At 40.6% G+C, this 18,093-nt stretch overlaps 1 protein-coding gene across 2 annotated transcripts; it reads left to right on the forward strand.

Annotated features, from left to right (window-relative positions):
* Window positions 1-6,524: 6,524 nt before the first annotated feature.
* LOC131225156 (uncharacterized) lies at window positions 6,525-17,642 on the forward strand. 2 transcript variants are annotated; one of them, XM_058220615.1, is made up of 8 exons: window positions 6,525-6,943; window positions 9,887-9,954; window positions 10,422-10,488; window positions 10,794-10,948; window positions 11,050-11,120; window positions 13,199-13,267; window positions 16,364-16,636; window positions 16,729-16,811. In XM_058220615.1, exons 1-8 carry the CDS (start codon window positions 6,581-6,583, stop codon window positions 16,794-16,796), a joined length of 1,134 nt encoding a protein of 377 aa, XP_058076598.1. In that variant the 5' UTR covers window positions 6,525-6,580; the 3' UTR covers window positions 16,797-16,811. The 2 variants fall into 2 exon arrangements, with proteins under 2 accessions (XP_058076598.1, XP_058076597.1); XM_058220614.1 differs by lacking the exons at window positions 16,364-16,636; window positions 16,729-16,811 and adding exons at window positions 16,899-16,999; window positions 17,103-17,642 and having other exon boundaries at window positions 6,564-6,943.
* The last annotated feature ends 451 nt before the right edge of the window (window positions 17,643-18,093 follow it).

An 18,093-nucleotide genomic window follows, 5' to 3' on the forward strand; every position in this document is an offset into this window, starting at 1 on the left:
AATAATATATGCAATGATCAAACACATCTCATAACAAACATGCAGATGATGCGTATGGGCATGTATTATGATGCTATACTGTCACATACTCATAATCAGTATCAACAACCGGCATCGACAATCGATCTCGACAATGTGTACATTTAACCAACATTGCCCCAAGGAATGGCCTACATAGAGCCAAACATATAATGGGCCCACGGCCTCACACAAAGGCCTGATATACAACATAGTGGGCCTTACTCAAGGGACACATATACACAACAGGCGGGCCCTGCTCATGGGCCTCAAATACATGACATGTGGGCCCCACACATGGGTCTCGAATACATCGAATGGGCCATGCATTATGGGCCATGAATACATCACAATGGGCCTTTCTCATGGGCCTAACATACATCATAATGGGCTCCATAGCTTGGTCCTCAAATGCATCCCAATGGGCCTCATCGCATAGGCCTCATATTCATCATACTAGACCTTAAACATGGCTTGAATGCACATCACAACGGTCTTTAAATACGGGCCGCATATACATCGCATTGGGCCTCAACAATCGGCCTCGATATTCAACCTCAATACTCGGAATCGACACTCGGGATCGGCCTCGATAATCAGTACCGATAATCAACATGTATAAACAAGGCAGGGTCCATAGATGGACAACTAATCAACAATAATGAAAAGATCGGCTCTCGGCCGTGGTTATATCAATTCGATAGCATGGAGCCATCTGTCTATGGCGAATGGGGCCCACTTATTTGGGTTAACCCATGAAGAGAATGGGCCTAACAAGGCCTAAGGGAAGGTTACAATGAGGACATCTAACCGTCCTTACCCATCAATGTGGATATTCAACTAACATTGCTCCCAAGTAGTGGCCCATGTAGAGTCAAACATAAGGTGGACCCAAATATCCAACAGGTGGCCTCAAATAGTCATCACAGGTGGGCCTTACACATGCAGCACGTGGGCCTACACATCACGGTGGGTCGATACATTGGGCCGCACCATTAGCCTAATATACACATCACAGTGGATCGTACCATTGGGCCGCATCAATGGGCGCCAATCCAACAAGTGGGCCGTATCAATGAGCCGCACTAATGGGCCTTATACACATCAAGTCGGGCCTTGATAAGTGGGCTGGAAACATATCAAAATGGGACATGACATACATGCCGGAAATACGTCGCAATGGGCCTCTACCCATGGGCCGAAAATACATCTCTGTGGGCCTTACCAAATGGGCCATAAACACATCCTAATGGGCCTCAACCATGGGCCTCTAACATATCATAACGGGGCCTTGCATCAATGAGCCGTACTAATAGGTCTCATGCACATCAAGTGGGTTGCATCAATGGGCCGCACACTGCACAATAGGTAGGCCTTGCACATGCAGCAGATGGGCCCCACCAGATGGTTAGTGTGGATATAGAATGCATACATCTAGTGGGTCACACATCCCACGGACGGTGTGGGTAAAACGTACATCGAGGCTGGCCCTATATGACCTGGACGGTTAGGGTGGAACATATGAGGTGGGCTCTGCTCACGGGTTACAAATACATTACAATGGGCCTTATACATAGCACAATGGGCCTTGCCCATAAGCCTAATACGTATCATAATGGGCCTTGCCCATGGGCCTTAGATTCAAGCAGGTGAGCCCCATCATATGGGGCCTCAAATATACATTACCGGTGGGCCTAAAATATAAATTACAGGTGGGCCTCCAATCGGCTGAAAATATATCACAATTGGTCTTATCAAATGGGTCACAACTACATAACAAGTGGGCCCTACACATGACCCTCAAAATATCAAGTCAACAGATCATCTGTACCATACCACAGCGAAATTGCACGATGTGGCCCACCGTGATGTATTTTGAGATCCAACCTATTCATAAATTAACGTATGGATAGATGAAGTGAAAACAAATATCAACTTAATTGGAAACTAGAGTGGCCCTTAGGAATTTTGAACGGTGGATGACGCTGTCCACTATTTAAATGGTGGAGTCCACTTGAACTTTGGGATCTGACTCACTCATTTTCCCATGCCATAAAATGATCTCACAGGTGGTTAGATGGTATGGATACAGCGTGTGCATTATGGTGGGCCCCACCGTCCAAACAGTGGACAGTGTAGAAATACATACATCAATGTGGGGCCTGCGGCCTACTGCCGTCAAGAGGAGCAACAATATAGCTGATGTTCATGCAGCTTGCTGCACTTAAAAAGGCAGAGGTGGGTCCAACGTAGGGCCCACCATCACGTATATATTATATAATATAATATATAATATATATAATATAATATAACACACACACACACACACACACACACATATATATATATACATCAACGTGTATTCCACACGTGGGGTGGGTTAAAACCCACATATCATGGTGCGCTCCGCACCAGCATATGGACGGTCTGAAGCAATTCAAGGTGGGTCCCACAGAATTTGGTGACGTCAACTGCTGGTGGGACCCACCCTAACGTTAATTTGCACCCAACCTGTTGGCAAGGTCACATGGACCTAGGGCCTACCGCAATGTTTGTATGCCAACCAGACCGTTCATAAGGTCACGTGGACCAGGGGGCCCACTGTAATATTTATTTGCCATCCAAACTGACCAGGGGCCCACGGTCGGGAGCCCACTATAATATTTATTTGCCATCCAAACTGACCAGGGGCCCATGGTTGGGGGCCCACTGTAATGTGGTTCACAAATCCAGCCCACCCATTACGTGTGTCCCACTTGACTGAGGGTTCAGACCAAGTTTCAATCGCATCCAAATTTCAGGTAGGCCCCATCGAGTGATTTTATATGTTTTAGTCATGTCCTCACATGATTTTAGATGGTATGGCCCACCTGAGTTCCTTATACGGCTGATTTTTGGCCGGGGGGCCGCTGCCTTAAGGGCCCACCCAATGCACGGCGTTGATGTTCGAAACGCATCACGGTGGGGCCCACAGCTGGGGCCGTGAGTCGTCGTGTGTCAGGCGCATGCGCTGCCTGCGGACGCTCTGCAGCAGCGTCAGCGCTGCCTTGTTTTTTTTTTTTAAGTTTTTCTGCGGTTTTTCCATGGTAGGACCCACATCGGTTCGATCCGACCCAGCCATCAGATTCTACGGCCCATGAACGACCAAATGAGACCAATATGTAACGTATTTTAGGCGACTGGAAGATTCAAGGTGGGTTTTAACGGTATTACCGCTATTTTCTATGGTATGGCCCGTTTGAATGTCAGATCGGTCTCAAATTTCAGCTCAACGCTTAAAATAGGCTAAGGAATGGGATGGACGGTGTAGATTAGTTCTATACATCAAGGTGGGGCCTGTATGAGTGACCCACCCTAAACTTTAAAAGAATTTTTTTTTTGTTAGCTTTTAGTGCACGCCCATGCCAGTACACACACTTCACGTTAGCCACCCTCACATCCAGCGTCCTTGGACGCTGGACAGCATGGATAAACACAGTGGTGGGTCCCACGCGGACGTGGCCCACATGTCATCAAGGTAGGTCCTCACATGAATGTGGCCCACCTGATTTAAATCAATCTGATACTTGTATGTTTCCACCGCCATAAGGTAGGGTCCACATGAATTGGACGGTTTGGATAAGACATACATCAAGGTGGAGTCCATCCGAGTGGGCCACACATCACACAAAAATGAGAAAGAGAGTGAGAGAAGCACCCATCTCAAGATCTTCTTAGACTTCTTCTGCCAACGCGATCTAAAGCTCCAAGGGAACAAGATTCAATGATTGGGATTGATTTTGGAGGGTTGGATTTGGGGGGTGGAAAGCTTGCAAAAGGGTTGGAAATGGAAAGCTCTCATGGACGTGGGGAGCTTCCTCTTGTTAGGAAATAAGAAAGAAAGAGGGAGGGAGAGAGATAAGAGAGAAAGAGAGAGAGAGAGAGAGAGAGAGAGAGAGAGAGAGAGAGAGAGAGATGTGATGGTAATTAATAAGTTTGACTTATGGAGAAAAGGGGAGGGGTGGTTGCTTGTAAGGGGTTAAGGTTAGGGGTAGGGTAGGGTGATGTCACCCCTAGGGTGACATCATAGTAATTATATTTCTAGGGAAGTACAATAACAAGGATAGGTGGGTCCCACGATCAAGCGATCAATGACCTATATAATGCACGGGCCGGATCTCATAATCTGAGTGTCGCATTGACGCACAAGACGCGTCGTCGAAACCGCGGCAACGGCGCGGTCGCAATGACATAGGTCTCGTTTTGAGTCGGCTCGGGTTTACAGGATGTGATTCAAGAGCATGCGCCAATGCTATCTACGCATCGTGGGTCGTCGAAATTCGACTGGGAGGACCGCAGAAGTTTATGGAATGGTACGGGCTAAGATACGGGTCTTACAACGTGTCTGACATCAGTCAAGATACACTTCATCCCATCAAACATCTTGATGCTCACCGTACTAATAGTCATAATATTACAGGCATTGTTATTGCCTATAAAAACTTGTCCACCATCTCATTCCTTGTAACTGGTGAACCAACTCCGATGAGGAGTCATGTGATATGATGCCCCTATGTCAAGTATTCACTCGTCTTTATGATTGTCGTGTAAGTGACCAATCATGGAAACAGACAGAACATCACCACCCACTTGTTTCTTCATCAGATGTGACAACATTGGCTTCATTCGAAGAAGGCGCTGAATTTTCTTCATTCATTTTAGGATTTTTATAATCTTTCTTCATATGTCCAGACATCCCACAGTTCCAACACTTTAATTTTCTTCTATCATTGCCCTTGAATTTGGATCTAGGTCCTGAAGTTCCTGTATCTCGCTTAAAATCTCTGCCCCTTTGTAATCAGTGCATCAAAAGATGCCCTCATGTACCCGTTTAACTTTCTTATAGCATTCCCTAGAAGGACTGAGATAACGGTGTCGACACTCAGGGTTTTATTTACGGTGCATATTGTGTCCCTGAATGACTCATACGATACAGGAAGAGAATTCAGCAATATACATGCCTGTTCCTCATCTTTGACCACTTCCTCCATATCCAGCAATTTATACATCAATTTGTTAAAGTTGCTGATGTGAACTTTTATATCTCCATCTTCTACCATCTTGAAGGTGTAACACTTTAGCTTCAAGTGTAGGCGATTTTTAGAGGACTTCTTGGCATAGATGTTCTCTAACTTTACCTATAAATTAGTTGCATTTTTCTCCCTTAAAACATTATAGAGAACTTCATCCGTGAGATATAAACGGATAGAGGCTATAACATTACTATCAAGATTTTCCCATTATTCATCTTTTATGGTAGATTTTCGCTCATCAAAAGCCTTAATCTCGCTTTACTTGGTTAATAGGCTAATCATCTTAACATTCTATAACTCTTTTTTTTTTTTTTTTACCTGAGTACTTCTCAATATCAAACTTATCATTTCCCATTATTACTAATCCTTCAGATTCAGATTTGTGCCCCAACGATTGCTCTGATACCACTTGTTGGGATTTAGTCTGTGGAATCACACAGATTTGGATCTAGGATAGCAATCCAAGAGCATCAGGCAAATGCAAGAGCACACAAATATTTAACATGGAAAACCCTTGCGGAAAAAAACAACGACACAAAGCGACAGATCTTCACTATGAAAATATAAATTACAAAGAGAGATGACTTATCCGATTCGAACAACCTCAAATCTCATCCTTACTACACCCTTTGATAACTCTAAAACACTTTTAGAAACCCTTGAAATACCTTTAAGAAGCCTTAAAATAGCCCTAGGGGCTCTTATTTATAGATGAAAAATTCCACTTACGCACTTCCCTAGAAACCGTCTCAAATTTACGCAGAAATCCCAAATACATCGTTGCTAGACTTCAAGTCGAACAGGTTTCGACCAGTTGAAAGGACCTTCGACTAGTCGAGCCAGTCCCTCGACTGATCGAGCACTTCGAACTAGATAGATTTAAGACATCTGTTTTGACAACATTAGATAACATTGCATTTATTTGATTATCCAGATAACCGGTGGGTGAATACTTACGAGCGGTTTGAAACATTTAGTTATTTAAAATAAGTTACTTATGCCTCAATTAGCTTATCTTGGTTTCTACTTATTAAGGTGAAGTGATAAAGTATCTTATAATGCAAAAGTTATAATTAACTTAAATCCAAACTCACTTATCTCAACGAGGTTATTTATCAACTGCTTTAAGCAGAAAAAGTAACTTCTTTGGTAGTATCCAAACAGGCCGTGAGTGTACGGCTTTAATGCTCTCTTTCAGGGTCCTATAAAAACAGTCTTTTTTACATGATTTGCATAATTTTATAGGCTCACCGTCCAAGCTTCATGTTATCAATACTTTATTCATTGGAAACGATTTACAAACTAGCCAAACCTGGAACAACACAGAAAAAAATTAAAGCAGCCAAACGATTCCTAACGTCGTCCAAAATAACCCCAACATTTCCCGAAAAAGACCGATGAAATTCCCTCAATGCCCGAAAATCCTCAGGGGTAAGACCGTCAAATTCCCGTCATCGAAATCTCTCCCGTTTTTGTTCTTGGTCGTCGCCATGGCGGCTCCATTTGCTCCCAAATCCTTTCATCTCTTTCTTCTTCTCACGAGAAGAAGGAAAACAAACCCCCCTCGAATTTCTCGCCAAAATATCGCCTCAGCCATGCTCAGATCCCTATTCATTTCCGCCATCGTGATCTCTACGCTGGTTGGATCAGTACTCTCCCACGAGGATCATGGAGAGAGCAGCTGCGAGTCGAGCTCGGAAGCTCCGATCATGGCCGAGTATAGGCCTGGAATCGTGACCGTTGATGGGCATGCTGATGATTGGAGTGAGGTTGATGGGTTTGAATTCGCTTTACTTCCCGCGCTGGACCCAGATGAGGATCACGAATACAAGGGCGGGAAAATGACTGTGAAGGTATGGTTTTGATCTGGTGAGATTGTTTGGATGATTTCGGGATTTGGGTTTTGTTGGCTTTGATGGTTGCATGGTGGGACTTGCGAGTGGTTTTATATGAAGTCTTTTTTTTTTTTGGAAGTTGGGTCTTGTTCTTCTCCTTGTTTGGAATCGTGGGTTTTATTTTTTAATTTTTTTATAGCTTCGATTCGTTTGGAGAATTTGCATGGTTGAGAGTGATTTTAGCTTCTCTGAATGGTTTTGAGAACTTGGATTTTTGTATTTGATTTTCTGTTTTGTAGATGATGGGATTTTTATTGGATTTCTAGGCTTTGTATGACAGGAATGATTTTCCTGTTTTCTTTTCTACATGTTTTTTATCGTCTTTGTATGATGAGGATGATTCTCTCTCTCTCTCTCTCTCTCTCTCTCTCTCTCTCTCTCTATATATATATATATATATATATATATATATATATATATATATATATATATATATATATTATCAAGGTTCAAAATATCGGAATTTACAGTATTGTATCAGGAACGCATTGTGATAAATTCATTGGGTTATACATAAAATCGTTTTGTTTCGTGATATGGCAATGTATCAAAGAGTACCGTTTGTGTTGGTTTGCATCCTTTATACATTCCAACACAAATATGTAGCGTTCATTACATTCCTCCGCAAATCAATTAAACTAAAAAAACAGAGTATGTGTAATGCAATTTTAGTAACAACAGGAGTGGAAACAAGGAATTAGTTAAGATCACCAACCAAGAAGTTCCCCAAAATGACCATTTTCGATATATTGGGTTGATAATTCATGAGAGTGGAGATTGAGCAGGATGTTGCTCATAGAATTAGAGCTGGGTGAATGAACTGGAGATGTGTCTTTGGAGTTTTATTTGATTGCTGCTCATCAATGAAACTAAAGGGGAGATTTTATAGGATGACTATAAGACCAGCTATGCTTTATGGTACAAAATGTTGGGCAGTCAAAGAACAACATGTTCATAGAATGATAATAACTGAAATGAGTATGTTGAGGTGGTAATGCAGGGGCATTTCACACTGGGCTCGAGTGGGATAGCCCGTGGGATGCGAGGACACACTCGGGGTGGGTGACCCATGTGATTTGGGGCCCACGGGACTCCTCACCGGGTTGGATTAATGCAGGGGCATTTCACACCAGGCTCGAGTGGGGTAGCTCGTAGGATGCGGGGACACACTTAGGGTGGGCGGCTCATGTGATTTGGGGCCCACGAGCCCACGAGGGGGGTTCGGCTGAGGTCTTAACCCATGAGATGTGGGGCCTGGGCTATGAGATAAAGAGATTAATTCGCCATACTCTAACAGTTCGAGCTTTTAGAGCAAATGGTTAATTGTCTTGCATCAGGTGGATGAGTGGCAAGACAAGGGATTAGAAATAGAAATGAACGCATCCAAAGGAACTTAAGAGTAGCACCAGTAGGTGATAAGGCGAGGGACAATAGACGTAAATGGTCTGACCATGCACAATGGAGATGAAGAACTACACTAGTTAGAAAGAGTGAGCTTGTTCAAGTTGAAGGCTCTAAAAAGGAAAGGGGAAGGCCTAAAAGGACATGGGTGGAGGTAGTAAGAAAGGATTCGATGACCTATGGTTTAACTGAGGATATGACCCTTGATAGATTATAATGGTGCAACAAAATTTGTGCAGCTGAGCCATTTAGTTGGGATAAGGCTTGGATGATGATGATGAAATTCCTCATAAACTACTTCAATCAAATTTTTATTATACTAAGGTTGATAATATTAGAATGTTACCTTTCAAAGAAGAAGAAGAAGAAGAAGAAGATAATATCGGAATGTTTTGGACAATGTTCGGGGGATCGGTATCACTACATGAATCAATGACTGGGGATACAGAAACATGTATCGATATTGCCAATACTTGGAAAATATCACTAATTGAGGGAAACATTGGGAAAAAAAAGTGGAATTTTTCAGTGGAACTTCTGGAGATGTTAAAAGACACATGTTTACATATTTAGGAATTAAAATATTGCTAAAAACAACTATACATAATAAGTTTCCATTTTATATGAGCCTAATCTATGTGCTGATGACAAAAAGCAGGGCAATTATATCCAAAATGAGTTCATATAATTCATATACTATACCACACAAGTAATAAAACATCCATTCGCAATTCGGGGGGTAAAAATGGAGGAAATTAGGATTTCCCCAATTTTCCCGTTCACTCACTCAAATGTTGATTTATTTGCCCCAAATTTATGTCAATGCATGAGAATCATGCATAGACATTGCAATCCATACTACCATTTGAAAAAATAAAATAAAATGAAGTTTCTATGAATTTTTTGTCACATCTGAGTTCCATCTTGTCTCTACTTTGAGTTGAGATTTCTCCCCCGAATCAAAGCTTTAATTCAACAAAAACCAAAAGGAGTGGCTGAAATCACCTAAGGAATAAAATCCAAAAAAAAAAAAAAACTCACAAAAAATGATGATTTTTCTTTTTTGATTTTGGAAAATTTCCTGATTTTCTCGTGAATTTGCAGCATTTTATAGAAGTATCCCTAGTATTGGCAATATTATTGCTGTCATTGCCGATACGGCGATACCTGAGAACTTTTATACTGTCCAGAGACTAAAATATTGCTGATATTGCCAAATATCACTGATTTTGTTGAAATTATCGGCGATATTTGAAAATTTCTATATTGCTTGGGGTTTTGGGATCGATGACCCGACAATACAGGTAGTATCGGTGACATAATCGATAATATGGCCGATATTTGGAACACTACTTTTGGATTGTATCGGCAATATATTGTGATAAATTTATGCTCTGATACGATATGTTCCAATGATGATTTGAGCTTTGATCTTAATTTCTTTGTTTTTTTTTTTTGACCCCCTCTCTATTGATGGGTCCTTTTCTTCTGGTTTTACAGGCTCTGCATGACGGGAATGACGTTTTCTTCATGCTGCAAGTTGAGGGGGAGTATGCTTACTCTAAGGGGTAAGCGGATCTTTCTTATTTAATTACGTAGTTTTATGCTCTTTAAAAAAAAAATAAAAAATGTTTGAACAAAAGTGGCACCAACGTTTTTGGTTATTATGGATGGAGTCTGAGATTTGTTGTTTATTTGGAATTGGTTATCTAAAAGTTTTTCAGTTTGCTAGATAAGTTTATGCAAGGAATGGATCTTTTTCAATTGAATGTTTTGAGATTTGATGCTGTTTCTAGCAAAGTTTGATTTTGTGGATTTGTATGTGTTTTTCATTATTTTTATGATTTTCTCTTACAAGATCCAGAGACATAAAACTGTGTCTTACAAACATGCAAAGATGAGATTGTCATTTTCCGTTGCAAGGCGCCCCCTCCTTTTCTTGTATTTGAGATAAGAAAATTTTAGATGGGTTTCCTTTCAATACATCCAATTCTTAACATAACGCACTTGGGTTAATTCTTTTAATGATATGCAGTGTGAATAGCAAATGCCCTTCTGTTGCTCTTATGTTTCAAGTTGGAGAGAATGCCACATATCACAATGTAAGTAATGCCCCTATCTTGTTCGTGTTTTTCATTCTTAAATAGAGGAATTGCCCTTCTTTACCCTTTTTTCTTTTCTTTTTTTTTTTTTTTTTTTTTGATTTACATGAACAGTGTCTACATAATAATTTCATACTTGGGACTTATGGATCTTTCTGCATGCGTGTACATTGTTCTTTTTTCACATGTTATACCTTTTCAGATTGCTATGGTAGCTTACTGCCATTTAGTTTTGTGGAACCTTTTTGTTTTCTGTATCCCATTTTTCCTTAAACAAGAACTGATAAAAAGCTCAATGTTGCAAGATGGGTGGGTGTAAAGAACAACCATCCACATGCACCAGCAAAACATGCCGGGGACATGAAGTTGATATCATGCACTTCTCAATTGGAAATGCTATTCCAGGACGACTGTATGGCGGCAATCCCATAGATAACAGAGAGGGATATGGAGGTGACAGGTAATGTAGTATGTACATTTGCTCATTATACTTGGTTGTAACAACACGGTTTCATTTACTGGTCCTTTGTTTTCGTGGTTCTTATGCTTTTCATTTGATAGGTTCGGGCATTTGGTAGATCTGTATGCATGGACTCCGCACTGTCGATACCTAGATGGGATGGGTCCTTCAGGTATTTCTACAGCTAGAATATGCGAACTGCTCTATTCTTAAATAAAATTGTAGTGCTGACTGCCTATGCCCTGTATTTTCAACATTCAAATCTGCTCTTACACTAATACGCTGCTGTTCAAATGTTTAATAATGGAGTCAATGTACACAATTGGAGCATTGATACATGTTAGCCACATCACAACTCGCGACATTTGAGCCAGAATAATTTGAAATAACCTAAATTGTATGTTAACTAACAAAAGACCCCATGCAATACAGAGGGAGAAGTCTCGTCTTTTTTTAAATAACTATATAGGAAATTGTTTTTTATATTTTGAAATTTCAAATGTATGGATAATATACAATAGCTTTCCAGGGAAAGAAACATTATTTCGGGAAAAAAATCCTACAACAACATACCAATAGCTGCAGGAATTAGTCTTCATATAAATTGTTATTATATTTCAAAATTTCTAATGTATGGATAATATACGATAGCTTTCCAGGGAAAGAAATGATGGGATTTTAAAAACATCATTTCGAAAAAAAATCCCACGACAACGTACCAATAGCTTCAGGAATTAGTCTTTATGCTTTTTGTCCTAACGTACATGATATTTTCTATAAAAGAAAAGAAGAGTACTAAGGAACATGATATTGCCAATGTTATAGACTTTTGGCCTTGTGCCTGGACAAGACAACTCTACTCAACTAAGCACTACTGCACACTAGCAATTTGTTTGTTCGTCTCACCTCCAATGTTACACATACCGTTGAATTATTTATTGTTGATACGTGGCAACATTCTGGCTTATCTCATCAAAGAAAGTAGAGATTGTTCCTGTCCATTAGAAAAATCGTGTATTTGAATGTTTGTCTTTATTTAGCCGACCCCAATTAGTCGGGATAAGGCTCAGATGATGACGATGACGATCTTTATTGTACACTGAAGAAGTTTGAAAGGCCATAAGGTAGCAGTTTGTCCTTTTCTGCTTGTTATCTGAGGTGTAATTTTTCGTGGTCATTGAGTGACAGCTAATATGCAAATGAATAAATTGGATCTGTATAATTTTCTGGTTCCTTTCAACAATCACTTTTTCTTCCTTTTTCCTTATTTAATTTTTAGAAGTTTCAGGTTTCTCTGACACACATAAAATTTTAAGTTAAAATATGAGTTTGCTGGTAGACTGGACTTCTAAAAAAGATTACAGCCTCGTTATTAAAAAACGGTTAGCTTATGGCTGTGAAACCATTACGTAAAGGAAACAGTCACTCCCATTATGCGATATAGGGGTGAAGCAGTCTATTATGAAAGAAATGGGCCGTATTGGCTTATACAGGCCAATACGCCTTGTATCGGCACTGTCACAGGGCCAATATGCTGGCATAGACGTATACAACCATGAAAGGCCAAATTCAAAAAAAAAAATAAAAAAAATCTCTTGTTTCTCCACTCGTCTATTCATTTCAACCATGAAGGAAGCTTAGAACTAAGTTTAAACTAGAGGTAGGACTACTTTGAGGATCAAAACAAAAAAATTGAGTGGGATTGGATGAACCGAAGCTGATTGGACCATTTTTGAGAATGTAGGAAAGGGTAAACTATCACTTCTTTTTCCTTTTCATTTTATTATCTTTGTTTTGTTGTACTTATATGTAACGGGTCATAGTACACCAAATCATGCTTGACTTCTGTTCAATTAGGTCCTTTTTTGTCAACTTTCAGCTGGTCAAGTTGACACTGCTTGACAGACAATATTCTTACCAAAGAATGGCCCATTAAACCATCAAATGCATGCCGGAAAAAAAAGATACATATTTGGGATTCTTACATTTTTTAAAAGAATTTTACCAATAATTTAAAGATATTTTCCCCATAAAAAAGTTTCCGCCATTACAGGGGCTGTATCGTATTGGCTAGCAAGTGATATGCTGACCATTAACATTACCTTTACGTTAATACCTTTATTACAGGTCCAGTTTTTACAGTGCCATTCATGCAGTATCCTTTAGTTGGTGTGTAGTCTTCTTCTCTTTCAAAATTGAAAGATCTTGCAGCAGCCAAAGTATTCATTGCTGTTTCTTATCACTTTTCAGGAAATGATACGACTGCACAGAACAACTGGAAAGGGGCATGGTGGCACGATAGCTTAACTGTTCACTCAGGTGTGCACCCATTTCTTCTTCTTCACTTCGGCATTTTATCTGTTCTGCATTTGAACTTTATGTCCTGCTATTTTCACTTTCGTATGGGGATATATTTTCCTTTGCAAGATAGACATGCTGATTGGTGACTTTCTTTTTACATGTGACAGGTTCACAACTCAAAAGATAATTTCAGTGGTTGTAATATGATTGCTTGTTTTATTTCTATCCTATTGCACATTCCAAGAGAAGCTTAACTACAACCATTGTGGGTCCCTACTCATGGCTCAGCGGCAGACTTTGTGAGTTTCCACACTGAGATCATGGGTTTGAGTACCCATGTGGCGTGTGTTAGAAAAAATGCTACAACCATTGTTTGAGTGACATAACCAGTTCTCATGTGCACCAACCTTCGATACCTATGACCTTCATGCATGCATGCATGTTTTTTTTTTTGGTTGATAAAAGCTGGTGCAAGTACATGTTAACGGAAAAAGGGAATAAAATACATGTACAATATTGGTACCGTTCTCCGGAAGACAAATAGGTTCCATCTCTTATCATGATTCATGACTTACGCTAGAATCCCTCCAAAGGATCAACAAGAAGACTCAAGATATAGGGTGTAAACTCTCAGTTGAAAAAAAATGGAAAAAAGGGGGATTATCTAGCCTTTAGAACAGAAACTTGCAGGACTAAAACAGTCATTCTTGCCAATGTGCATGAACAGCGAGACATTAGTTGAAAGATATGCTTAACATATTAAGCATTAACCTTATCCAAGAAATTCTCTGACGTGTGTCTCCATGAGTATTGTCATTGTCACTACCATAGCCATTCCTAGTATCGTCCTTCAGGGCCCGTTTGGCAGCTTGTATATGGTATGAATTGGAATCCAAATCACAATTACCATGGACTTGATGCGAATTGGAATCCTCAACCATGTTTGCAGCCTATAATTGGAATTCACTAGAATAAAAAAAATGTGTTTGGCAGCCTGTAATTGGAATGTTTTGAATTCTGTAGTATATTTACATTACAGGAACCCAAATTTGATTTAGTATATCAACTTTAATACCTCAAATTAGTGTACATGTGATATTTGACCGAATGACTGTAGTAAGCTCGTTGAAATACGTACTTAGGCCAAAAATGAGGAAATACGGAGCCTCGGGTGGGCCACAAACACAAGGATCTCAAATGACGCAACTCACCAATGTTTTTTAACCATCCATTAGATGGCCAACATTTGAATGGGTATCATCAATATGCCATGTGCACAACATATTAGTAGCCTAGTGACACCTTTGTTACTCGTGTGACTCCCTTGCCTTTAAAATGGGAGCCAACAAAGGTATTTCACACTAAACCAAATGGATTCACAACAAAACAAAGGGATTTCAAAACACACCAAAAAGTAGCTTTTCATTTACCACTGATTAGATAGTGCCAAATGCACCAAAAAGGTGCAATTACCACTGAATACACGGTGCCAACGACACATTAAGGTATTATCCTCATTCTCCTTACAAGTCCTTTCCCAATCAAAGTTCCTTGCTTTAATGGGGCCATCTCTGGTTTTTGTAGCACATGGCCAAACCATCAAAATTGCTCTCCATCATTTTAGCCCCTATTGGGGCTACTTTAGGGATCTTTTGATGTCCTAAATGTTGATTTAATTGCAAATCTCCCACGATTTCAAAATCCTCATCGCTGCAGTGCACATTGTCTGCTCATGTTGCATCATAATGCCCAACACTTTGCCCTGTATGGCATAGCTGGTTGAATGGTTCCCTTACAAAATATTCACTTAGGGCCTATTTGGGATCAGGGAAATGGGAATATGGACTTGGCAAAGCTACAAATTCATGGGTTTTGGGAGCGTTTACTGCAATGGCAGAGTTTTTATTTCTTTTGGGAGATTCTCTCGTTTTGTGGATTTGGCAAAAAACACAACTTTTCAAGGAGGAAAAGCTTTTGAGCAAATCCATGAATTTTCTGGGAATTTGGATTTGACAAATCCTAATGTTTGTTGTTTAGTAATCAAGCTACAAAACCATGGGTTTGGGGCAAGGTATCACCGTAATCTGTTATGGCCAATTTTCTTTTTTCTTTGAAAAAAAAAAACACTGTATCAGCCCCGTAATGCTAATGGTTCCGCCATTTTTTAATACCTTGGTTTGGGGAGCATTGGATGACTTGCCAAGTCCCTGATGGCTGTCAAGCAACAAAATTTCTAAATCAATGGATTTGCCAAATGCACGGGAGCAAATCCCTGATCCCAAATAGGTCCTCAAGTTTCATTGGTAATGTAATAATCACACAACATTCTAGAGGCAAATCTCCACTTCATCCACCCATCTCTAATTGTATTGGAAACATCCTTATTGATCTCTTTATCCTTTTGAATTACAAATTGAAGGTAATGAAACATGTAAGCTTGGAGGAAAACTAGCCATTGATGTTAACTAGTCTTCTGCCTCTCTCATTGATTATATGAAAGTTGCATTCCAAATACTCTGCTTGGTTTTGCTAACTTTTAAACTTCAAGACTTTGGAACCTTCCTCCAAGCCTAACATAGTATTTGCCTGCTCTCTAGTTTCTTTAAGTGACGCCATATCATTCACGACTATTTCTTGAACATTGTGACCTATGGACAACCAGATCAAAATTTGTCCTTTTTCTGTTGTTTCATGTGTACCCTATCTTTTGGCTTTTGGATTTATAGCTGTATGGAGCGCGCATTAGGAGAGAAATAGCCTAACTTCACTAACCCGTACCCTTGACATGGTTCGTGGTGTGGGAGAGGGAATGCATGAGAACCAGTCTATCCTTCCACTGACTCACAGCTTGTCTGGTAGTAGTGTTTTGTTGTTGTTGTTGAGAATTAGATTGTCTAGTAGATTTCCTCGCAGTGGGTAAATGTTTTCCAACATAGATTTCAAGATGAGTTCCCGTGGTACTTTGATCATTTACTAGATCTAGAGCTCTTGGAAAGCACGGCATCTTTTCATGTGAAAGTGTGATTGCTATAGTTGGGTTGTTGATTTGAGTTTGGAGTATCTGCCATGACTCGCTAATCCAATGGTACATCTACTAACCAACTGTAAGTGCAGATCTTCTCCAGGCTATATGGATAGGATTCAATCTTATCTGTTGTGGGCCATGGACTCCATTCTCACTTTTCAGATTATACCTGTTCATATCAAGTGGGGCCGGTTCTGTCTTGGCTGCCGGATCAGCAAGGGGTGTTTGGTGCACAATACATGTGGCTGATGGGTTGGTGGTTCCAGACTATCCATCTACTGCATCCTATATATGGATGGCCCGGGGTTCACACACCAAATGCATTACGAAAGCCACAATGAATGGTAGCCTTCAAATGGATGGTAACAGTTTAATGGTAAATCGATGGTTAATGGCCCAACACTGAACTGGAAAAACTGATGGCTCCTATTGTCCAATTTGGTGTGATTTCCAGCCATGGGCCATCAGTCTGGATCCACCGCTCCATGTGCATTCCTCGCCAATCCTGTGTTCTGGATCTGAGTCAGCTCATTACTAGTGAGTTCAGGAAAAGAAAAAGAACTTTCGATCATGCTATTGGATTTTCTCCCTCATCTTAGCATTTGCAATTCATTTACCTCCCAGGTTTTGTTGAGGAAGATAGCCCATATGCAACAGCTGGTCAAAAAGGCGCCTATTACTTCGAATTCTCAAGGCCTCTAAGGACCATGGATCGTCTTCAACAGGTTGAATTCTCGCAATCCCCCCTTTGGACATGCTCGTCCGTGGCTCTTTAACATGTGTGTTTCCGTTCTTACTGATAAATTAAAATGGCATTTGTGGATTCAGGATGCTCAGTTTACGATTGGTCAATCGAGCAAGGTGGCAGTTGCTTTCTGGTACCCCATTGACGGAACTCCGTGGAGCGGGTCCCAGCACTATTCCGTGAACTGCGATTGGTTGACCTTGGATATCTCCTCGGCCTCCAGCAGCAGCTCTGTTATGAAAGCATCTTCGAGGAGTTCATGGGATGCTGCCAGTGCCTTCTCCCTGCTCCTATCTGTGGTCGCCTTCTGCCTGTCTGTATTCGTCGCATACTGGGTTTCAAAAACCAAGGCCATCCCCTTTACACCCATCGACCACCTTTAGAACGATTACATCGTGTTCGAGTGATGTCCTTGCCACCGGATCGTAGAGCTCCCATTCCGTCTCTCACTGTATAATTATTTGGGATTGCAGTTCTTGGGATCACATTGCCGCTTTCTGTTTGAATTCATTTCTTCATGTGGCTGGCTGATTGGATTTATTGTATTTTGGGCTAATAGATATTCTTTACATGGATGTCATTCTCTTTGAGCTGATCTATTGTAGATTGCTTTTTATGTTTTCTATCTTGCAGCATGTGGAGACTAATGCTAATGTTGAATGATCAGATACAGCAGCTGTATCAGAAGTTATGATGCATCTAAAATATTCCCAAGAAAAGGTGGGCCACCCCATGATGATTACCTGATATGAAAATCAGTTCGATCCAGAAAAAGGCAGCATCATAACTTCTGAAGCTGCTGCTGTATCTGATCTTCTAAATGCTGATTGCACACGTGTTCTCTTTGGAGCATGTGCCAGGCTTGCATTTGCATACATCTGGGTGGCTCATCTGGAAGGCTCCACCATACATCTTCCATGGCCCAAAAAACTGGTGAGAGGCAATCTGAACGTTGTGGTCTGATGGAGAAAAAGAAGAAAAAAAAACCCATCAGCACGCTTTGGGCTGTCTTTTAATTGAGTGGTGAGGATCATCTAACAAAGCTGACTTTTGGGCCGTAGCATATATGGTGGG

Source organism: Magnolia sinica, chromosome 14 (genome assembly GCF_029962835.1).
Source record: "Magnolia sinica isolate HGM2019 chromosome 14, MsV1, whole genome shotgun sequence".
NCBI classification, from domain to species: domain Eukaryota; kingdom Viridiplantae; phylum Streptophyta; class Magnoliopsida; order Magnoliales; family Magnoliaceae; genus Magnolia; species Magnolia sinica.

Bases quoted from the DNA above. Each gene is read 5' to 3' on its own strand.
- LOC131225156 (XM_058220614.1), top strand. From the start codon at position 6,581: ATGGCGGCTCCATTTGCTCCCAAATCCTTTCATCTCTTTCTTCTTCTC. The intron at 6,944-9,886 runs GTATGGTTTTGA...CTGGTTTTACAG, and splicing joins GCGGGAAAATGACTGTGAAG to GCTCTGCATGACGGGAATGA. The intron at 9,955-10,421 runs GTAAGCGGATCT...AATGATATGCAG, and splicing joins GAGTATGCTTACTCTAAGGG to TGTGAATAGCAAATGCCCTT.